The sequence below is a fragment of the Bufo gargarizans genome, chromosome 3 (genome assembly GCF_014858855.1).
Source record: "Bufo gargarizans isolate SCDJY-AF-19 chromosome 3, ASM1485885v1, whole genome shotgun sequence".
Classification (NCBI taxonomy): Eukaryota; Metazoa; Chordata; class Amphibia; order Anura; family Bufonidae; genus Bufo; species Bufo gargarizans.
This window is the reverse complement of record NC_058082.1, coordinates 235,237,531-235,262,143: the sequence shown is the minus strand read 5'-3', so window position 1 is coordinate 235,262,143 and position 24,613 is coordinate 235,237,531. Positions and strand designations below refer to the sequence as shown.

At 41.9% G+C, this 24,613-nt stretch overlaps 1 protein-coding gene across 3 annotated transcripts in view; it reads right to left on the bottom strand.

Moving 5' to 3' along the window:
* Nucleotides 1-23,283, bottom strand: part of SLC15A1 (solute carrier family 15 member 1) — an 82,318-nt gene extending 59,035 nt beyond the window's left edge. The window contains exons 1-3 of one of the 3 annotated variants that reach the window (XM_044286534.1): nt 23,126-23,283; nt 8,821-8,922; nt 2,060-2,297 (exon numbers count right to left, since the gene is read on the bottom strand). In XM_044286534.1, the coding sequence (XP_044142469.1) occupies nt 2,060-2,063 (4 nt within the window). In that variant the 5' untranslated portion in view covers nt 2,064-2,297; nt 8,821-8,922; nt 23,126-23,283. The remainder of the gene's footprint in view (nt 1-2,059; nt 2,298-8,820; nt 8,923-23,125) is intronic. The other 2 variants (XM_044286536.1, XM_044286535.1) reach the window with 2 other exon arrangements.
* Nucleotides 23,284-24,613: the final 1,330 nt, after the last annotated feature.

Below are 24,613 nucleotides of genomic sequence, written 5' to 3'. Positions count from 1 at the left end.
CTAAAACCTTTACACAGTATTGTATGTGCCCGTTTTAAAGGATATCTATTAATGTTGTTAAGTGCAGCTCATGCAAGATGGCAGCCCTATAATCTTTCATTAATAACGATAATAAAAATCTACAACTAGTAATTTTTTAAAAGAAAGTATATGTACCTCTCGCTATTTGGTTTAATTGGAAACTATAAGAGAACACACTCACACAAAAATCTACCTATGACTTGTGGATTCACTGAATAGTAGTTTATTCAATTTTTGGGGGGTGGTGGTGGTGGTGTTGTTTTCCATTAAGGGACACTCTTGACAGAACATATTTGCTCTTTTAAGCTTAGTGCGTAACCTGAGAAGGAGAGCATGGCACATATTTTACTTCAATATATTATTAAGTATATTCCATGCACTGCCCCTAAAGCCCTAATTTAGACATAACCTTATATGAGTTCTTCAAGACCAGGAGCCATTTTCTATATTGCTAAGGAGGTTTCCCTGGCAATAGCTCCCTTCACCTCTGCTTCCAGTGTCCACTAGTCCATAAGTGTAACAAGCTGCCACCACTGATTGTCAATCAATGGCATCAGTGGTGGCAGTGATTATGTGCCGTGCCTGCACACATCAATGCAGAGGCCACTGACTGGCCATCAGCAGTGAAGTGCATGTAGACAACTTATCATACTTTTGGCCCAGCAGACACTCGAAGCAGAGGAGAAGCACCCTGACACTGGAACCAAAGCCCCGGAGACAGGCGAATCATTTTTTTAATCCCTGCATCTTGCCTGGAAATATCAAAAGGGACAGGCATATTTTCAAAGTATGGGGTCTGAGTACTGAAACCCCCACTGATCTCTAGAACGAGGGGAGAGAAGTGGGTGCAAATCCAGCTCTATCTCTCATTGCTGCACAAGATAAGTTCTATAGGAGTCTGTGGGCCCCACCATGTCTCAGCACTCAGACCCCCATCGATCAAAACTTTTGCTATGTCTCTATGATATATCCAGAGTTTCTTTAAAAATTAGTGATACTTTAAAGCTTGGTTAGCATACACACTATGTAACACTGCATTCTGATCTTTTAAGGATGCACATTGAGACAATAAAAAACTAAATCTATGAGCATTTTGTTCAATTTTTGCAATAATCTTTAAGTGAACATATCAGCTTGAAGTTGTGTTATCTGATGTGATGTATTCTAAGATAATAGGGGCTTGAGTAAATTAATGTACTTAGCATTGTCCATTTAACAGTGAGGTCTACAGTCCAATAAATACATATATCCTCTGAAGTCGTGTATTTATGTGCTATAAACTGAAGGTGGTATAGTCAAATGGTGCCAAGTTTCCTTATAAATAGATTTAATGAGCAAGTCCTCCCAAATGTATATATATATATATATATATATATATATATATATATTGTAATAGAGAATTGATCTAGTTCATATGTCAAAAAGTCTTTGGGTGCATGTATACCTGCCAGTTTTCAGATCTGTTTTGGCATGATGTTGACCAAATGGTACCAATAAATGCAACAGTTATACAAAGATGCTGCCATTTTGAAAATCCTTATTTTTTTCGTAATAGTCCATATTAGTTTTTTCAATGCCGTGAGCGCATAACCTATACACGGATCTATACAACTTAATAGATTTCAAAGAAGAAGACCGAAACGTGAATTCTACAAGATCAGTATTCTAGTCTATTGGTCACAGAGGTACATCTATTTTTTTATTTTAGGTGTTCTCATTCGTGGTTCAGCTGATTTTGATAATACACCTATATATTTTTTACAGATTAAAACAGATGTAATAAAAGTATCATTTTAAATTGTAACATGTAACTAATTCAATAAAATGTGATTTGTAATCCGCAAGAAAGATCAAGCCCAACAAAACAGTATCAATGATTACACACTGATATGTGAACAAACACAAGAATAAGCTGAAAAACAATGAATGTCTTAAATGCTGGAAGTAACATTACATTTTTTTCTTATTTTAGTGCAACAATCATTAATTCTATAGTAATAACATTACTGTTATTGGCTTGTGGTAAATAGCTACATACCCATGGTGACAGGGTGATTGAGTGGTGATGTATCCTTTAGAGACAGGGAGGGATGTCCTTTTGTAGTGCTTTCTTTTAAAGTCCCTGCACTTGGCTGTGGACCAGTCTTAGGTACTCATTACTTAGGTGCAGTACCTTCTCTCCTCCTCTGTTTTGTCTTATATAGAAGGTCGTCATAGGGAGCGCCTCCTCTGCCTAGGCACTAGCTGCAGGGCACAGTCCAGGGGTCAATTTATTCCTATGGTAAGGGAGATGAGGCAGGAGGACACTGCAATGAAATCTGTGTGCAACAGCAAAATGACATAGAAACGCTAATAAAAAATCACTTGTTTACAGTGGCTGTTGGCAGTGGATTGCACATCCTCAGCTGTATACCGTACATTATATACTAGTAGTAAAGAAATTTGTGTGGTCCTAAGTCACCTTTGTTTATATACCTGCTATAGATTAGGTAATGCGTGCCATTTATAAATGCTATGAAGAAACCTACTTGCAAAGCCAAATTACACCTTACATCTATTTCACATTGCATCTATTAATATCATGGAGCACATACAGCTTACATTACTGACAGTGTACAGTATATGGACATACTGTATTTTCCAACATAAAGTATTTAGTGATATCAGGAGTATCAGGTGAGTATGTCCTAAAAATTAGCTAAAGCAGAAGGTCACTGAGGAATATTTACTTACATTAGAGAGATTACTGAGAAAATAGGCTTGATAGGCTTGACAAAGCGCAAGGTGCGTGAAACTGCTGTGGCTAGACGTTTTGTGCAGTGCCTGTGTCCGACCCTGTTTATCTTTAATAACGCAATAACGCTGCTGAGTTCATATAACGTTGAGTGACGCTATAACTTTTTTTCTGTCAATGTAGCCATATGAGGACTTGTGTTTTGAGAGACAAGTTGTAGTTTTTAATGGCACCTCTTTTGGGGTACACATAACTTACTGATTCAATTTTATTAACTTTTTTCTGGTGAAAAATAGCAATAATGCCAGAGTATTTACGTTATAAATTTTGCTGCATTAATTTTTTCGGCATGAATAACATGATAACTGGGACAGTAGGATTACAGTGATACCAAATACATAATGTTTTTATTTAAAGGGGTTATCCCATGAATAATGTAAAAAATGAAAATTGGACATCATATAGTACATGATAGTTTTTTCTAACAAAGCTAGAACCAGCCCTGTATCTCACATGGATCCAGAGAAATACCAATTATTACTTTACTAGATTTATATCAAGCTGGCAGCTCAGGGGGAGTGTCTTTTCCACTGCAGCTAAGGGGCGTGTCCATGCTCTCCCTATCACAGCTTAGGCAACAGTTGAGTTGAGGGATGAAACTGAGCATGTGCGGCCATCTCAGTGAGCAGGACAAAGAAATAAGAAATTAAGTGGCACTATAAAGATACATTTTACTGAATAACTCAGTAGCGATACAACATTTTTAATCACATGCAATTACAAAAGTATTCAGATACAGGTGCTGGTTCGAAAACTGTAGAATATTTTTCTGGAGCTGTGTGAGAGCTAGATTTTTGCAGGAAGACTCTTTCATTAGTATCATTTTGGGGTACATAACACTTTTTGATAGCTTTTTATTGTTTATTTGGTGGCGAATAAGTAAAAAACAGCAAACCTGCGTTTTTTTTTAAGGTGTTCACCATACGGGATCAGTTAAGTGATAATTGTGTAGTGTGGGTTGTTACAAACGTGGTACCAAATCTATAGAGGACGTTTTTGCCATTTTTTTCTCTATTGAAAAGCATTCTTCAATGTAAAAATATATATTTTTTTTAATTTAACTTTTATTTTTACCACTTACTTTACCACTTACTATTACCACTACGGGACTTTGAAAGGTGATCTGATTGTTCCCATAGTACACTGTACTACTTATGTAAGTCCTACTTAAAATTCTACGTCAGACCAACAGTCAGACCAAGGAGGAGCGATGGGTGGTGACTCAATTTTAGCATCAGACCTCCCCTACGGTATCCCAGTAGTGTGACTGGTCAGGTCTGCTCACTTTCTACTAATCAATGCAGTGCTCTTCTGCACAGCTCATAAGGGGCCCAGGAACAGAACTAAATGGTTTTGGCAGGACAGGCCCTCAGGGGCGCACCTTTAAGGAGCAATGACCTAACAGTGACGGGGTGTTTGCAGGACCTTAAAGAGGACAAGCGCAGCAGGGCCTGACGCTCCCAGCATGGTGACCTCATATGAGCATGCTGGGAGCCTCAGGTCAGTAAGAGGATGTACCCATCATTAAGCCTGTGTGAGCACCGTGCTCCAAAAAACAAGTGCAGGCTTGAAGCAGAAGCCCCTCCTCTCTTACATCTTCATCCTGCCTTCCCCTCTTCCCTTCCTCAAGATTCATAATGCAGACTGGAAGATTCTCTGTTTTGGGACCAACAGGAGGGGGAGGAGAGGCTGTCTGGGCTGCCTTCCTACTTCATCTCCCAGCTGGAAATGTAAGTGCAAATATGGATATAAATATTTGTATATATGTGATTGTGTGTGTATATATTTGTATGTGTATATGTAAATATGCACCGTATGTGTACAAATGTGTGTGTCTGTATATGTGTGTAGATGTGTGTGTATTGTGTGTATACTGCTATACACTGTTAAATAATGTTATATAATGCTATATTGTGCTATACACTGTTATATACTGATATACACTGTTAAATACTGCTATACACTGTTAAATACTGCCATATAGTGATATACACTGTTAAATACTGCCATATAGTGCTATACACTGTTATATAGCTGTATAGTTCTATACACTGTTATATACTGCCTTATGGTGCGATACACTGTTGTATACTGCTATACACTGCAATATACTGCCATATAGTGCTATACACAGTTATATATATTGTGGTAAAGTGTATGGAAAAGTCTTGGAAGGGGTGTATATCTCACCCAGGTTCCTCAAATGGATGAGGTAATTAAAATCCAAGAAAAGCTAAAGTGGTTTTAGCAAGGTGTAGGCTGCTGAGACAGTTTTGTTAAAAGTTCAAGGGCTGGATTGTATTTGGACTGGGAAGGTAGGTTTGGTAGTGGGACCTCCCCAGTTCACCCCCATTCCAGGGCAGGTTTTTCCCTAGCCCAGGAATCAGCCACCCTCGGCACTCCAGCTGTTGTGAAACTACAATATCCAGCATGCTCCATTCATTTGTGAGTTCTTAGAAGAGCAGAGCAAGTATGCATGCTGGAAGTTGTAGTTTCTCAACAGCTGGAGTGCCGGAGGTTGCCTACCCATGCCCTAGCCTGAGGGATCCCCAGGTGTAGCCAGTTGGGATCGTAAGGGGGAAATAAAAGCACATTCCAGGCTGTCAGTCTGAAAGAGTTATGCCTGGAAGAAGTCTAGGAAGCTGGCTGCCTCGCTGGCTAGAGACGTCGGATTCTCTGTGTGTGTGACCTGTGCTCAATAGGTGAGCTAGAAACTAATCTGTATTAGTTAGCGCCCAGACGTGCAGGAGTTTATTTTGTTTGGTTTATGTTTGGTGGTATTGGAAATTCACAGTGAGTTTGCCTGTAAATTGCTTGAGTGTCATAAAATAACGCTTCAATTTGGACTTTAATCCTGTTGTCTGCAAAGGAATCTTTCACCTCTGCCCTGCTTGAGAGAGTAATCCCTTACCATATATATATATATATATATATATATATGTATAGATAACACGGGTAGAAGGGTGTGGGCAGCACAGCTGTCTGGATGGTACGGTCGGAGTGCCAGCGGCTGAGGAGGCGATCCAGCTCCAAAAGTTTAAGAACAGAGAATTCCACAGCACATCCAAATAGTAAAAAGTAAAAAAAGCGACTTTATTCACCAGACACGCGACGTTTCGATCCGCTCAATGGGATCTTTCTCAAGCAGTGACAAAAGTGGGCAGTGCATAGTGCATATTTATGCGGTTTAAACATCATTAAATAATCAACAAATCAAGTACATTCATCACATTTAGTACATTGAAAACAACAATATAGACAATATTATCACTTGGAGTCAAGACACATGGATCTCGGCGTACCAAACGATGCAGTGCGCATGTCAGAGGACCTTTCCAAACAGTCCGGTCACATGATCGCGTGTTGAACCGATCACATAGTGCGCATGTCCAAGGACCTTGGAACATGTGATCGCACCATGTGATCACGCACCCGATCATGTGATTAGGTGTATCACGTCACAAGAAGAGAAATGGGATTCTGAGTGTTCCCTAACCTTACGCAACCTTAAGAAAAGCTGATCGCATATCCGATCATATGCTCCAATGTATAATCGCCCCATCATGGACAGTACACAACTGCAGAATACTTGGCTGAATTGCACAATCGCCATAATGACATCTGCAACCCAGCACATGAAACAGTCACGTGCACAAGCATACCATGATTCCCAATCGAGTCCCAGTGTGAACCGCAAAATACCGGCTCCGGTATAAGAAGCGTATGAATATGGGTCAGTGGTCCATCAGGGAGTTTAGCAGGCGACACATTGGACGGAGGTACCGTCGCTGTAAGGGAGGGAGAAGAGAGTACATAATATGCGGTAGTACCGCCAATTGCCAAATCGAGTAGTTAGTTCAAAATGGTTATTATTACAGTACCCCCCAGTCATATCGAGGAGCACAACCATTGTGGCTCGGTTGTCACCACACAACCATAGGTTGGAATATCCCCCCTGTTCGCAGGATACCATTCCTGGAAATCCAGCGTAACAGACCCGGGATCATCCTCTAGACTGGGGGGCAATCATATAGACACCCATTGGAAAAATCCTAATGTCACCTATCTCTCTGGTGCCACTGACTCCAAAAACACCCCTACGTAATCGGCCAGAAAAATGCAGGTCACTAAACTGGATATCGTCGGTCCCCCATAGTAATACTGTGCATGGTCATATCCATGCGCTAAGTACAGAAAAAAATTAATTACAAAGTATAATACTCAAACGTTGGATAAATAATAATGTATACAAAAAAATTATATGAGAATTTGTAATACAACTAATCCAGGTCCCATCATGATCCAATCGGTTGACCTTCCACTGCTCACTCCTGGCAAAAACAAGACCAATTTTCACCATCATCCTGAAGATAATAAAAACAATATATAAAATTACCTTGTTTAATAAACAAGAGGCACTGCCACAAATAACTCCAAAGTGAAACAGGAGAGCAGAATCCTAACATGACCACTCAGGACAATAGCCAGGGTCTATAATCCACGTTTAACCGTTGGGGTCTCAATGTGTTTAATCTAGCGATCCACCGGATCTCACATTTTTTGAGTAAAGTGTGTCTATTGCCACCTCCACGGGGAGTGGGAATGTGATCTATTAGCATAAATTTGAGGTCCCTTTCTTTGTGGCCCATGTCAGTAAAATGTTTTGGAACTGGAAGATCCATACGTTTTTTACGAATAGTATACCGATGCTGATTGATTCTACTTTTAAAATCCAGTGAGGTTTCACCCACATATAATAGCTGACATGGGCACCAAAGAATATATACAACGAATGAGGATTCGCATGTTAAATAGTATTTGATATGGTATTTTTTCTGTGTCGATGGATGCAGAAAGAAACTGCCTTTCTGCATATAGCGACAATTTATACAGTTCAAGCAGGGGAAACTTACCAGTTTAGGGCAGGTAGAAAGGTCTGTCCAGATTCTTTTTGTGGACCTATGTCAGTGTGTATTAGTTTGTCTTTGAGATTCCTAGCTCTCTTGTATGACATGAGGGGAGGAAGAAGAAATTCTTCAATTCCCCCATGTCCACTCTTCAAGACCGGCCAGTGTTTTAATATGATTTGTCTGACCTGTGTACTGTCTTCAGTGTAGATAGTAACTAAAGGAATTCTCTTCATTTGTTTGTTATTATTCCTATTATAGGAATAATAACAAACAAATGAAGAGAATTCCTTTAGAACAGTTGTTCTTAAGGTTGCGTAAGGTTAGGGAACACTCAGAATCCCATTTCTCTTCTTGTGACGTGATACACCTAATCACATGATCGGGTGCGTGATCACATGGTGCGATCACATGTTCCAAGGTCCTTGGACATGCGCACTATGTGATCGGTTCAACACGCGATCGTGTGACCGGACTGTTTGGAAAGGTCCTCTGACATGCGCACTGCATGGTTTGGTACGCCGAGATCCATGTGTCTTGACTTCATCACACACTCCTGCGATCCACATCATCTCCCACTGAAGGTACACCTGTGCACTTTAGGTTATTAGGTTATTAAGAAGACCTACACCTGTGTTCACTATTATCACAATCAACTTATTATGCTGTATTTTTATATTTATGTTGTATTTTATAAGAAGGAATAATGCCATTTTGACACACTCAAATGAGTTACAGGTTTTGACTGTTTAAATACAAGTGATAATATTGTCTATATTGTTGTTTTCAATGTACTAAATGTGATGAATGTACTTGATTTGTTGATTATTTAATGATGTTTAAACCGCATAAATATGCACTATGCACTGCCCATGATTATTCACAGCATGAAAATATATAATTTTATAGGAAATATACCTGTATATCACTGAATAATTAATCCTACTAAAACTTAACTTTTATATCGATATATTTTAAAATAAGTCCCACAATGAGAATTAGATAACTACATATAAACGATAGATTTGTGTATTATAAGCAGACCTGGAGTATATATATTTTCAATTACTCTTTTGGACTATATAGTCACCTACTCACGGTTTGATGAGGATTAGGAGATGTATCCAACCAAAAGAGACAAACTAATTTTCGTAGGAGGGTCCAACAGGGTTCCAGAAGGAGCTCTTCACGACAGATATACTGAAGGAAAATTATATAAAAAATCACTAGCTCCTCTTTGGTAAAAAAAAAGGCATGGATTCTGGGAGATATATGTCCCTAGGCAGCTATTATGACCCTGCCTAAAAGCGGAGAGGTCTCCCGCCTAAATGCGGGAGAATCACCCCCTAGAGGAGCGACCCCACTTATCGGTGGCTGACCCTGTTGTTCTGTCCCTATAGAAAAGAACTCCCAAAAATCTGCTAATTACACAAAAATTATTAATTGGATGTTGATTTCAAAAATAGATGTCGATCCCGACGCGTTTCCTCCGGTAAGGTAGTCACCGGATTCATCAGGGGATAACCACAGGAAGATAAAAGATGATACAAAAAATCGAATGGTACAATCGCCAGTAGCACAATAGCTCTTCACTCTGGATGATCCAACTGAATAATGCAGTCCAGAATAATGTCAGGACCTGCTACTATGCACTGCCCACTTTTGTCACTGCTTGAGAAAGATCCCATTGAGCGGATCGAAACGTCGCGTGTCTGGTGAATAAAGTCGCTTTTTTTACTTTTTACTATTTGGATGTGCTGTGGAATTCTCTATTCTTATATATATAGATAGATAGATAGATATATATACAGGGGGTCTGGACCCCCCCTAGAACCATTAATGTTTTTAAACACTCAGGGCCGCACAGCCGATCACCACAGGCTACACGGCCCTGGATCATTGTGGAAGCGCTCATCTCCATATTCATCTGTTTCGCCGTCCAGAGGACGCTGTGCTGCGGCGGGGCAGAGGAAGGAGAGGCGTCTCCCTTCCCCGTTCTTTTGATTGATAGGCTGCAGGCATTAGTTCCTGCAGCCTATCAGAGGCCGGCTAAGGCAGTATACAGTGCAGGAGACAGGGCGGAAGAGGCCTGCATCACATTGCTGCCAGTCTCATGAAGGTAAGTATTAGTGCTTTTTTTTATATATATATAGATCTTTTACTGGCACATTATAGGGTCACCGGGTGACACTAAGGAGGCATTGGCTACTGGCCCATTTGGGGGGGTGGGGGTGGATCTGGGGCATTTCTTACCGGCCCATTTTGGGGGGGCACTATGGTGGCATTTGGGGGCATTTCTTACTGGCACATTTTTTTGGGGGGTACTATGGGGGAATTTCTCACTGGCCCATTTTGGGGGCAATATGGGGGCATCTGGGGCATTTCTTACTGGCACATTATGGGAAAGCACTATGGGGGTATCTGGAGGCATTTCCTATTGGGCCATTTTTGGGGGGCAATATGGGGGAACTATGGCATCTAGCACTAAGGGGGCATTTTTACTGGCACATTATGGGAGGCACTATATGGGAGAGCAGCACTATGGTGGCACTATAGGGGCATTATTTACTGGCACATTATGGGGGCACTATGGGGGAAAGGAGCACTATGGGGGCATCTGGTGGCACTAAGAAGGGGCATTTTTTACTGGCACCATATGGGGGCACTATGGGAGAGAGGAGAACTATGGGGCATCTGGTGGCACTAAGAAGGGGGATCTTTTACTTGCATATTATAGGGGCTTCTGGTGGCACTAAGAAGAGGGATTTTTTACTAGCACATTATAGGGGCATCTGGTGGCACTAAGAAGGAAGATTTTTTTAGTGGCACATTATTGGGGGCACAAAGAAGGGTAATTTTTATACCGGCATATTATGGGGGCACTATGGGGAAGGGGGAGATGAGCACAATGCCGGCATGTTCTGGGGGCACTAAGATGGGGTATTTTATACTGGCACATTATGGGGGGCACTATGGGGAAGAGGGAGAGGAGCACTATATAGGGGGCATTTACTGGGGCACTATATTGGGGTATTTTATACTGGCATACATTATGGGGACATTAGCTCAACTGTGGGCACTAAGCGGGGGTGTTTATTGTATTGTCATATTATAAGGAGAATTATTACTACTATGGGGCATTATGGTAAGCTTTGCTACTATTGGAGGGCTATGGGGAACATGATTACTGTATGTGCACTATCAGGGCATTATTTCTACTAAGTGTGCTCTGGCAGAGAATTATTTCTATTGGTGGGATTTTGGGGAGTAATGGTACTGGGGGGGCACCCTGGAACAGTATCAGCTTAGCACAATTATTTTTGGGGTACATTATGTTTATACTATTAGTGTCTGGGACACTATTTACTGGGTGCAGTTTTTTTTTTTTTTTTAGCACTGCGTGCACTATCTGTGTGGTACTAGTATACTAGTATTTTTAAGGGGACTATTTCTGCAGTATAGTATTGGGGAGCACAGTATTGGGGTGGCAGGAAAGGGTGTTCAGAAGATGTGAAGATGATGGAAAAGTGGGAAACTAATGTCTGTTTGGCAATCTCTGCAGAGACAAGAGATGGCTGAAAAATCATCATTGCAGTCTGGTCTAAATGGAGAAGATGAGGAAATAGAACATCTATTCAAAGTTGACATCACTGGATGTAAGAGGTATGTGGTGCTATGTAGAAGAGGAGATGCCCCGGCTCCTCCCCCTGCCATTTGCAGGAGGAGGATTCAGAGCTGGGTGAGGACAGACAAGGGGGGCAGCAGGCCACAGGTGAGTGGATTGTGGGGGGAACCACAGGCCTTGAGCAGGATCTGGGGAGAGAGGAGAGCGAAGGAGCTTCCTGTCTGTAGCCTGCTGTTGTCTATTGTACAGGGTAGGCCATTTATATGGATACACCTTAATAAAATGGGAATGGTTGGTGATATTAACTTCCTGTTTGTGGCACATTAGTATATGTGAGGGGGTAAACTTTTCAAGATGGGTGGTGACCATGGCGGCCATTTTGAAGTCGGCCATTTTGAATCCAACTTTAGTTTTTTCAATAGGAAGAGGGTCATGTGATACATCAACTTATTGGGAATTTCACAAGAAAAACAATGGCGTGCTTGGTTTTAACGTAACTTTATTCTTTCATGAGTTATTTACAAGTTTCTGACCACATATAAAATGTGTTCAATGTGCTGCCCATTGTGTTGGATTTTTTATTTAGATCTGTATTCAGCGCACTCTGTATGGAGGCTGACTGTAGGGTTCCACCCCAATAGATATAATGAAATCAACATTAGCCTTAGTTATCGATGCTTGGGTACATTTATTGATGGTACATTTTCATATGCTACAGTATAACGTTTCGGCAAAAATGCCTTCATCAGATACTACAAAGAAAGACAAGTTGAAATCAAATTAAACATAAAGGACAAAAAATACAAAAAACATGACCAGTGATCATACAAAAAATTACATCAGGGTCATTATGGCATATGCATCACATGAAGCGGAAAATATCAAAGACACAAATCACTAATTTCGGTATAGGTGATCCGTAAATCGGGTCCTGCATAATGCGCAGAGTAGAAGTATCCAGACTGGTAGGGTAAGGTGATCTCAAATTTCTCCAGATTAACCAGTGTGACAAGCTGAATTTAATCTATTCACCAGGATAAGGAATGTAGGGGATGTATGGAGTCACTAAGGCCATAGTAATAAACACATGTTGCTCAAGTACTGTTGTTACTTACCTATGCCGCAGTCAGAGAGAAGAAACAAGGTAAAGGGACGCAGGTGAGGTGTGCATGAACTGTGCATGCTAAGCCGGAAATGGCGTCTGAGGAGGTGAGTAGGCCGTACCTTTTTAAAGGCAGTGTATGTTGACTATTGGCACCAAAAGGAGAGAAAAGGTAAAAGTGGACAAGAATGAACAGGCTGGGACGCATCCTACCGGAAGAGAATGCGTTCCAGCTTGGGACGCACCCGGCACATGCGCAGTAGCAATCGGCGCTCACTAACCGGAAGTGACACGCTCAGGCCTCCGCCGTTGCAGGGAAGCCGAAGGACCTAACCCGGAAGTTGATGCGTTCCAGCGTGGAACGCATAATCACCGATACTGTGAAGTAGATCGTACAGGTGACTGGAGGACCATCGCTACAGGACAGTGCAATTAGAATAAGGGATGTATTTAAAAGAAAAGAGGAAAGAAGGGAGAAAATGAGGAAATAAAACAAAATTAGGCATGATAGTGAAGTGGTTCTAAAAATACAATGTCACAGGATGTGAAATAGGCTACATAAGTAGAATAAGGAATAGAATAGAAGATAAGAGAGGAAAAAATAGGGGAAAGAAAAAATGAGAAAAACACAAAAATAGGCATTCAAGTGAAGTGGTACTAGAGATACGATAACACAGAAAAAAATAGTGTCTTTGAAATTTTCCGCTTCATGTGATGCATATGCCATAATGACCCTGATGTAATTTTTTGTATGATCACTGGTCATGTTTTTTGTATTTTTTGTCCTTTTCTGTCCTTTTTGTTTAATTTGATTTCAACTTGTCTTTCTTTGTAGTATCTGACGAAGGCATTTTTGCCGAAACGTTATACTGTTGCATATGAAAATGTACCATCAATAAATGTACCCAAGCATCGATAACTAAGGCTGCTGTTGATTTCATTGTGTTGGATTGTCAATGCAACCCTCTTCTCCCACTCTTCACACACTGATGATGTGTTTCCCTCTTTATGCACTGAAGCTGGCACGTTCCCTGAGTTTTTCCAGCAAGATGGTGCACCACCACATTAAGGGTGTCAGGTCCAAGCATTCCTAGATGAACAGTTTCCTGGAAAGTGGATTGGTCGTCGTGGGCCAGTTGAATGGCCCCCAAGGTCTCCCGATCTGACCCCCTTAGACTTTTATCTTGGGGGTCATCTGAAGGCCATTGTCTATGCTGTGAAGATACGAGATGTGCAGCACCTGAAACTACGGATACTGGAAGCCTGTGCTAGCATTTCTCCTGCGGTGTTGCTATCAGTGTGTGAAGAGACGGAGAAGAGGGTTGCATTGACAATCCAACACAATGGGCAGCACATTGAACACATTTTATAAGTGGTCAGAAACTTGTAAATAACTCATGAAAGAATAGAGTTACGAAATTCCCAATAAGTTTGATGTGTCACATGACCCTCTTTCTATTGAAAAAACAAAAGTTGGATTCAAAATGGCCGAATTCAAAATGGCCACCATGGTCACCACCCATCTTGAAAAGTTTCCCCCCTCACATATACTAATGCGCCACAAACAGGAAGTTAATATCACCAACCATTCCCATTTTATTAAGGTGTATCCATATAAATGGCCCCCCCTGTATAATGTGAAGCAGGCAGTGCAGGCAGTGCAGCCAGGGCAGGCCCTCCCCTCTCCGTATGATGTGTAGAGCCGGGCCTTCACACATTCGCGCAGCAACTCCTCCTCCTCTCCTCTTTTGGTGCCTTCAGGACTAGGAGGGAGGAAGTGAAACTGCAACAGCTCCTGCCACGGAGATAGGTGGGGGAAGTGTGAGTGTGAGTACAGGAGCTTTATGTCAGGACTCTGAGTATTGAGTACAGTGCGTCTATGTGGCTTGGGGGTGAGACTCTTACCTTCATCCTCAACAATATAATTTCAGCTGTACAGTGTGGCCTATTATATGTAAAAGGACTTATAACAATGGGCGGGGCCAAAATGCTGCATTTTTTTGTAGGAGGGGCTTAGAAAAATGGGCACCGCATTTCCCCCCCCATGTGTGTGTGTCAGGTTGGGGGAAATATTACATTCTTGAAAGGGGGCATTGTTATCATCTGTGACAGTACATATAAATTATTTCAAGCAGGGGGAATTGTGTATAAATTGCATATTTTTAGGGGGCTATTTAAGGGAACATGATGCATGATATTATCTATATCTGGGGTACAGTATATTGTATGAGTTAAAGAGGAACTTTCATTGGTTTGTTGTAAGAGAGATAAATATCTGTAACTGCGGGGTACGCCCCGCTGTGCTGCCACTCCGCCTGTTTTCTTTTTAAATAGCTCTCCTGCGCCACGTTATGGCCACACACACACATTTTGCGTTCAGTATGCTAATACTGAGCATCGGAGCAATGGGGAGGAGACCTAGTCTCTCTGTGGGCATCTCCTTTTCCTTTGGCTGTTGCGCTGTCTAATCGCAGCGCAGAGCTGTGGCTGTGACGAAAGAAGAAAAATAAGGATCCGGCACTGTGCTTTTCCTCTTTATTAATGTAACAAATAATCGTGTGCAGATAAATCCATCGCGTTTCGGACAGCAATGTCCTTAGTCGTAATAATAATTCCTGTCGGGCGTGAGAATTTAAGGCCCCGAGTCTCCACATCCCCCCCCCCGAAAAGGGGAGGAGGTGGACACACGGAGCCACGATTAACCCCCAAGCAGGAATTTACCTGTTGTTTAACACATGGTGAGTTAAAATGACATAAATGTAGCACCAAATTCACATACAAACTTGTGTGAACCAGTTCCATGTTCTCATATTTCATTCGAAAAAATCAAATTCGGTAAATTGCCCAAAATGTTTTATTTGCGACCAGAAAAAAAAACAAAAAAAAAAAACGCACAATGGGAACTGGGACAAGCATGAATTATGGCCATACACAATTTAAAAACCATGATCTGGTTTGCAAATAGGCAAAATGAGCTGAATGCACTCCACTAGCGACACAAGAATGTGCAGGTCACTGATAGGAGTACATCAGTTCTCTCCTCTGATTTAGACCTGAGGGCACTCTAGTGTTAAGTATAAAAATACAATACACTTCCCTTAATAAAATTGCTTTTCTATGATCTCCACCTCTAGGGGGAGTTTTGACATTTTCTCACTTAGCGGTTATGTGCGTGAATAAAGTGCTTGGCACCATTGGACACATTAAAAGCAGCAGGGTTCGAGATATAGTTCAAATGCTCGAATATTCTGTTTTTAAATTTACGTGTCGCGCTGCCTACATACATTAAATCGCACTCTATGCATTGAATAACATAAACCACTCCCGTGCTATTGCAATTAATGTAGGTCTTGATTAAGAAGGTCATGGAATGATCAGAATTTTGGAAGGTTTTAGTCACCAGAACAGAGTTACATGTTTTACGCGGATAATACCGCATTTTGTGAAGCCCCTGTACTTTATCCAGGTGTGTTGTACATTCTTATTTCTGTTCTTATCGTTTGAGATGAAAAGAGAAGGAGAAAGGGAACTAGCAAGAGTAGGTGCTCTTCTAGAGACAATTCTGCACCCACTTTTCAAAGCACTATACAGAGCACTGTATTTTGTCAAATTGTCGGCTGTAATTTAGCACTAAAGTGGATGTACTTCCCCTCTCCTTGTCCTTTCTATCCTCCAACATGTTTCCCTGCATATTTTTATTATTATTTATATTTTTATATTTGTATTTATTTAAATTAATACTGTTATTTTTCGAAGCAACTTTGGAGGAGAACATCAATTCCTGTCTTATCTTGCCTGATGCTATATTAACACCCCTTTGCAACATCCATTAGCGATATCCACGTTTTGTCAATCTTGTCTGAATAACCTGGCATTCCATTTTAAAAGCTACCTATTGGTGGCTATTGGCACGCAAAGTGGAGTTGCCTGCCATCTCCTTTCTGTAAGTTTCAGTAAATACAGTTTTTTCGGAGAGGCCAGTCAGTTTCAAATCCAGAAAATGAATGGTTCGCACATCCACTATACAGGTAAACCACAAGTTGTATGAATTGTCATTTGGGTAGTGCTTGAAGTCTGGTATGGCAGACACACTACCACTCCAAATGAAGGGTAGGTCATCTATGTATCTGCCATACCAGACCAAACTCGACAAGAATGGATTGTCCAAATTGTAAACATACCGTTCCTCCCAATATGCCATTGTCAGGTTAGCCAAGGAGGGCGAAAATTTTGCCCCCATTGACACACCTCGAATTTGCAAATAATAATTGTCAAACATAAAATATTGTTGTGTAAGGAGAAAATATATAATTTCCCAAAATCTATAAAATTGGGAGAATGGTCCGTATATTTACAGAGATGAAACTCTAATGCGTACAATTCCACCCTATGGGGAATGGAGGTATACAGGGATACTACATCTGCGGTAATCCATGTATAATCTGATTGCCAAAGTATGTTGAACATGGATCTTAACACGTCAGCAGTATCCCTAACGTATCCCGGTACTCTCTTCACCATAGGTGAAGAGAGTACAATCAACAAGCGGTTAACTGAGCAGCCAATCAACAAGCGGTTAACTGTCTGACCTTAGAAGCCATCACAGCCATGCCTACTAATGGCATGGCTGTGATTGGCCAGAGCAGCATGTGACCCAGGCTCTATATAATCTGGAGTCACATAGCACAGCACGTCACTCTGCTGTTACAAGTGTAGGGAGAGGATGCTGCTGGACTGGTAATTTCAGGGAGAGAATAGGAGAGAATCTAACTCAGCTATCTACCTAGAAATAGTTGTGTGGGTGCATGGCACAATCTTTTTACCCTGCCCTGAGCCTATTGACCAAAAAAACTAAAAACTTTTATCCGTCTGTTAGTTAGGTGGGCGGTGGCGGACATTTTATGCAAGCTCAGTGCACCAGCACTGCATCTGAGCTTTTGGGACATTGTAAATCAACATTTTTTGGGCAATATACAACATCTGGATTAGTCAGTGTGCAATTTAAGCTAGAAATACACCCATCATTTTCTGGGGTTTTAAAAACACAATTTTTTTTGCCAAAAAACTGTATTTTCCTGATCTGCAAGTGTTAAATTCAAGTTTAATATATACAGCTTTCATATTCTGTTACCAAAAAAACACTTTTTTGGCAATCTACAACATCTGGATTAGTTAGTGTGCAATTTAAGCTAGAAATACACCCATCATTTTCTGGGGTTTTAAAAACACACTTTTTTGCCAATAAACACTATTTTCAGGCCTTGCAGCATTAGCACGTGTGAAATTACAGGCTTATATACTGCTGTCAAATTCAGTTGTTAAACAAACACTTGTTTGGGCAAAAAAAAAAATCGTTGGCAGCCTTTGATGCAGATGTCATTGTGAGATACACCCTTAATACATTTGGGTTAGATTGTGGGTTAGATTCGATAATGGTCGAAATCTCGTAGCAGCTCTGGGACTAGCCGGTTTGACGCACATCCCTTGCCTGGCACATGTGCTGAATTTGGTGGTGCAGAGATTCCTTAAAACTTACCCCAATATGTCAGAGCTGCCGCATAAAGTGCGGAACGTCTGTGCGCGCTTTCGGCGTTCTCACCCTGCTGCTGCTTGCCTGTCAGCGCTGCAGCGTAACTTCGGCCTTCCCGCTCACCGCCTCATATGCGACGTGCCCACAAGGTGGAACTCCACCTTGCACATGCTGGCCAGACTGTGCGAGCAGCAGCAGGCGATAGTGGAGTTTCAGCTGCAGCACACATGGGTGATCGCTCGGAGGAACAGCACCACTTCACCACCAATGACTGGGCCTCCATGCGAGACCTGTGTTCCTTGTTGCACTGTTTAGAGTACTCCACCAAGCCGATAACGCCGTTCTCAGCGTTACTATCCCACTTCTATGCCTCCTTGAAAAAAAGCTCCTGGCGATGATGGAAGAGGATGTGGCACAGGAGGAGGAGGAGGAAGAGGGATCATTTCGTAGGGTTTCCGGCCAGTCATTCCCAAGTGGCTTCTTCGGGTGGGTTCCTGCACCCACAAACCCAAGGTACACAATGGTCCAGCCAGGGCACAGTTCTGGAGGATGAGGAGGAGGAGATGGAGGAAGAGGAACCATGTTCACAGCAGGGTGGCATCCAGACCAGCTCATGGCCATCACTGGTGCGTGGCTGGAGGGATACAGCGGACACAGATGATACACCTCCCACAGAGGACAGCTTTTCGTTGCCTCTGAGCAGCCTGGCACACATGAGCGATTACATGCTGCAGTGTCTCTGCAACGACCGCCGAGTTGCCCACATTCTAACTTGTGCTGGGTGGCTACGCTGCTGCATCCCCATTACAAGGACAACGTACCGTCCGTAATTCCCTCACTGGAGCGTGATCGTAAGATGCGTGAGTACAAGTGTACGCACCTGACAGTGGAAGCACAAGGCGAAGGCAGAGGATGAGGAAGAGGTCGCCAACGCAGCTGGGGCATCGCCAGCACCTCAGAAGGCAGGCTTAGCATGGCCGTAATGTAGAAAAGCTTTGTCAGCACGCCACAACAACCAGCACCACCAGCTGATATGAAACGTCTTAGCATGAGGCAGCATTTCACCAACATGGTGGAGCAGTATGTGTGCACACGCCTACACATACTGAATGACGGGTCTGCCCCCTTCAAGCAGTATGTGTGCACACGCCTACACATACTGAATGACGGGTCTGCCCCCTTCAACTTCTGGTTCTCCAAATTGGGCACATGGCCTGAGCTTGCCCTTTACGCCTTGGAGGTGCTGGGCTGCCGTGCAGCCAGTGTATTGTCTGAACGTGTGTTTAGCATGGCAGGGGGCGTCATCTCAGACAAGCGCAGCCGCCTGTCCACAGCCGATGTGGACAAGCTCACGTTGATTAAAATGAACCAGGCATGGATCCCTCAGGACTTGTCCGTACCTTGTGCAGAATAGACATGTATACCGGCACTAACCAGCCATTGTTATACTGCAGCGCAATTGCTCAGTCTTGTATTTTGGATATTTCACACTCTCTTTTAGAGGGTACCCTAATTAAAAATAAATAAAATTAAAACCAAAAACCTGTGTTGGCTACCTCCTCCTCCTCCACCGCTGCTTCCACCTACACCGCTACGTCCACAACCTCCTCTAACTCCTACTCCATATGGAACTCCACCTCATAAATCAATTATTATTTTTTTGTACGTATTTTATTTGATATAATTTCACTACTTTGTCAGTTACATTTTCTGGTGAAATTCAGCAATTTTTGGGTGTATAGTACCACTGCTATACCAAGTAGACAGGTTTTAAAAAAATTAATAAAATTGTCATTTACATTTTCGGGTGAAATTCACCAATTTTGGTGTGTATAGTACCACTGCTATACCTAGTAGACCGGTAAAAAAATAAATAAAAAAAATGTCAGTTACATTTTCTGGTGAAATTCACCAATTTTGGGGTGTGATGTACCACTGCTATACCTAGTAGACAGGTTTAAAAAAATAAATAAATAGTCAGTTACATTTTCCAGTGAAATTCACCAATTTTTGGGTGTAATATACCCCTCCTCTACCTAGTTGACAGTTTCTATAATTTTTCTGTTACATTCTTGGGTTGACATTATACAATTTTAGACGTGAACAAACACCTGCTATGCATAGGTGACAGGGAATAAAATGTAATAAATTATTTTGTAATTAATGCGTGCCACATCCTTTCATTCAATGCTTAAAGTAGTTCTGCACTTTCATTTATCCTCTGGATAGATCATCAGCTTCTGATCGGCGGGGGTCCGACACCCGGGACCCCCGCCAATCAGCTGTTTGAGAAGGCAGCGGCGCTCCAGCAGCGCGGCGGCCTTCTCACTGTTTACCGCCAGCCCACTGACGTCACGACTAGTATCAACCAGCGTGGGCGGGGCTAAGCTCTGTTCACTTGAATGGAGCTTAGCCACGCCCACGCTAGTTGATACTAGTCGTGACATCAGTGGGCCGGTGGCCTGGCGGTAAACAGTGAGAAGGCTGTGGCGTTGCTGGAGCGCCGCTGCCTTCTCAAATAGCTGATCGGCGGGGGTCCCGGGTGTTGGACCCCTGCCGATCAGAAGCTGATGATCTATCCAGAGGATAGATCATCAGTTAAATGAAAGCGCAGAACCCCTTTAAACTTTGAAAAGTTGTCACACTTTTATGCTTTAATAATTTCTCCCATATTTCAACTCTATAATTTTAAATTTGAAAAAATTAATCCTCCCTTGGATGTGGTCTCTCTTTCTCACGCTCCCTCTCTGGCCTGGAACCCTGATTCCCCACCACCCGTGATCACCATGATAGGCGCATAAAAGAACATTGAAAGTTGATAGAGCAGATATCAAATTGGATCGTGAACATCACGGGGACATGCGACATGGTGGGGCAGTAAGTGTGCACACGCCTACACAAACTGCCTGACAGGGGTCAGCCCCTGCAACTTCTGGGTCTCCAAATTGGGCACATGGCCAAAGCTTGCCCTTCACCCCTTGGATGTGCTGGCCTGCCCTGCAGCCAGTGTATTGTCTGAACGTGTGTTTAGCATGACTGGAGGGGGTTATCACAGGTTATATTTCCCAATGTTTTGGGGTGTACCCTAACATTAAAAATAAAATTTAAAACCAAAAAGCAGTATAGGCTACCTCCCCCTCCTCCACCGCCGCTTCCACCTACACCGCCACATACACCGCCTCCACAACCTCCTACTCCATATGGACCTCGTCCTGCTAGACCAAGATAATTATTTTTTATTTTTGCCTATTTTATGTTATTGAAAGTCATTTCCCTATCCACATTTGTTTGCAGAGCACTTGCCATGCTCTTAACCACATTTTGATGCCATTTGCAGCCCTCTAGGCCTTTCCATGACATTTTTACAGCCATGTTAGTGCTCAAAAGTTTGGGTCCCCATTGACTGGGGTTCGGGGTCAAGTTCGGGTCCCGAACCTGAACATCCAGATGTCCGCTAAACTCTAGTTACTACCATAATTGTTTGATTGTTCATACATATACAAGTTCCTTTTCCAAGACATCCTGGAAAATATCCATTCTCAGAGTACGGGATTCAATTGGATAAAAATGTGGGTTTGGTATCCTTATATCATTTACAGCACTAATTAAGTTTTTGGTACCCGACTCATATTGAAGTTCGGAAAGGCAAAATAGGGACATTTGTCCTTTAAATGACATATCTTTATATATATTGACCTCGGTCCCATTTGCCTTAATCGAATCTTCAGATGGATCCGGGATGTCGTGGAAATGTCTGATAACTGTAAGATTCCTAATGAATTTATTAATATCAAGTATGGTAGTAAAGAAATCAAAATTAACTGAGGGTGCAAAGTTCAAGCCCAAAGACAACACCTGAATTTGATCCCTGTTCAGCTCCACACTGAACAGATTTATTACATCCAGTCCAATATACAAAGGCTCATTCACATTTGCTTCCTTTGTAGCTGTGAAGTTTTGCACTGCGATTGGACAGCGCTACAGCCATGGGAGAAGGAGACGCCCACAGAGAAAGACTGCGTCTCCTCCCCATTGCTCGGATGCTCAATATTAACATAATGAGTGCGAATAACGGGGCGCAGGAGTGCTATTGGAGTGCTATTTAAAAAAAAAAAACAGGTACGGTGGCAGCACAGCGGGGGGTACTCCGCAGGTACAGATAGTTATCTCCCTTACTACAAACCAATGAAAGGTGCTCTGTTACAGTGTAGTATTATAATTTATATTATTGATTGTATAGTGGTAGTGTACACCCGTCCCACACTGAAAAAGTTAGTGTTCACTTGTCCCTAACAATGTGATTAAGGACAGCTCAGTATTTCGTGATTTGGGAGAGGGAAGATAAGGAAACTTGTGAGAGTAGGACAGGATTTGCAGATGCTGCTAATTCTAGATAATATAAGCAAAGATGCACTTGAAATGATATCACATTAATGCCCTTTGTCCTGTCTATTGCCTCTTCTATGTATTAGGGGTAATAACTTTATCTTTGTACTTTTGCCCTCTCTTAACAAGGACAGTGATAATCAGCTACTGTATGTTATGCACAGTAGCAGCCAGACACATACAAATGATTACATAGGTTATAATGCTACTGAAAATACCTGTTGGCAATGAAGTGCAAACTTTATCATTAAAAATCTCCTGTTAGCTATATGTACTCTACACATTTCTTCCACCTATCACACAGATATCACATGGAATAAATGGAATGTAAATAAACTCTTATTCAGGAGGACAGAAACTGGATCTCTAGTGCCACCTACTTGGATGGCTATAAGTCAGTATCTGGCCATTTAAACAGGCATGAGAATATAAGCCAAACCCAGAATCTTTTCTATTAGAAAAAGACACCCATCCAATACCACAGGCAGCTGTTCATAGCACTGATCGGCAAGTTGGTGTATGGATTCTCATAGGCCAGGCAATAAGCCCTGGGAAAAGGGGAATCTAAATAAGCTTTTATCCAAGAGTAGGGTGGCCAGTTTCAGGACCCCAAAAAAGAGGACACAATACTTGACTACTACAATACACAAATTACATATACAGATAATACAACACAAACAATGAAAACCATAAACTCTATAATAGCATCAGCCCAAAAAAAAAGAGAAATAGAAAGCAATTAGATAAATGATTTAGTCACCAAACTTTGCATCAACTTTTGATATTTCACTCCTTTCCTCGCTGACTCCAATAGTTTGCCATTGGCCAGGAATTTGTGGTACATCTCTACATTCTTCTGCAAGGTTCACACAAATCTGAAGCTCTGCCTTTTCACTGTCACCTTATTTCTCCCATTTCTCCACGCTGAAGACAACACAGAAAAAAAAACACGCTCTGTTGGAGCATTGCTACATGGGATACATGAGCACTCACAATCTTTAGACTCTTGAGGAGCACCTCAGCCTTAGCAAACAACTTCACATACCTCTCTTCACTGCCGCAGTTATCTGGAAAATTGAGAAATATCTCCACAATGGCACTGCTTGTAAAGTCCTTCCATAACAATATGTTGAGGAAAGCAGACCTGGACTGCTCCAGAAAAATCTTTAAGTGACACTGGACTTCAAGAACTCTGTTTAGATACTTGGTTGTGAAAGCTCTTTTCAGAAAAAAATAAAATAAATCAGCTTTACATTTTCTAGCTAAATCTGGAGTGAGCTGTTTCAGCCTGGTGTTCACAGAAAAGTCAAAAAGATGAATTCTACATCCTTCCCTCAAATTTTCCATTCAGATATGTTAGCTTCTACACTGAGGTGATGCAGAAGGATTTGGCCTCCAATGCCTCAATGCAGTCAGAGAATAATTTCAGAGCATGGCAGAGAAGAGAAAATAAGTCTTTGAAGCATCACAAGTGTTTTCTCCAAAGTATATCTGCAGAATTTTGGGACATTCCTCCTTACCTAAACTCTGGATATAACTTGTCAAGGGTTTCCAGTTCAGATTTCCAATTCTGTTAATAGATGGAAGTAGTGACAACCACCTTGTCACAAAATGGAGCAACGGATTACATTTAACTTCAAGAAATTCACAGAATTCCCTCAGTTGTGCTGTCCTACTAGCTGAGATCCTGAAAGGACTATACTACAACATACTTTCAACATCAAAATCCAATTTTCCTGCAGCATACTTGCATGTATTGTGGACTATGTGAGCAAGAAAGTTTAATGCAACAATGCCCTTGGAGACGGTTTCAGTTTTTCAAACCCACTGTTGTGCTTTTCATAGTTCCCACTAGAGATAAGCATTGCTTTGATCCGAATTTATTTGTGGTCAATCGCTTTAAAAAACGTCTATCTCCGGGCTGCAGTGAGTCTACTGTTGTAGTGAAACAATACTGTGAGTCAGTATGACATGCAGATGACAGGCTTCACTCTTAGAATCACTGCACACTGCACTTATTTGGGCAGTCACAGGGCCAACCCTGACCAAATAACTCAAGTATGAACTCAGCCTTACAAGTTGATGTTAGCGTCAAGAAGAAGCGCACTCCTTTTACACTGTCGTCAGATGATTCCACAAGGATGTCTACAGAACCTGTTCTATTAAACGCTTATACAAGTAGAGTCCCCCGGCAGAGTGGAGAGGGTGTCAGTAGTAAGGTTGTGTTGACATCACTGATTAATTTGCC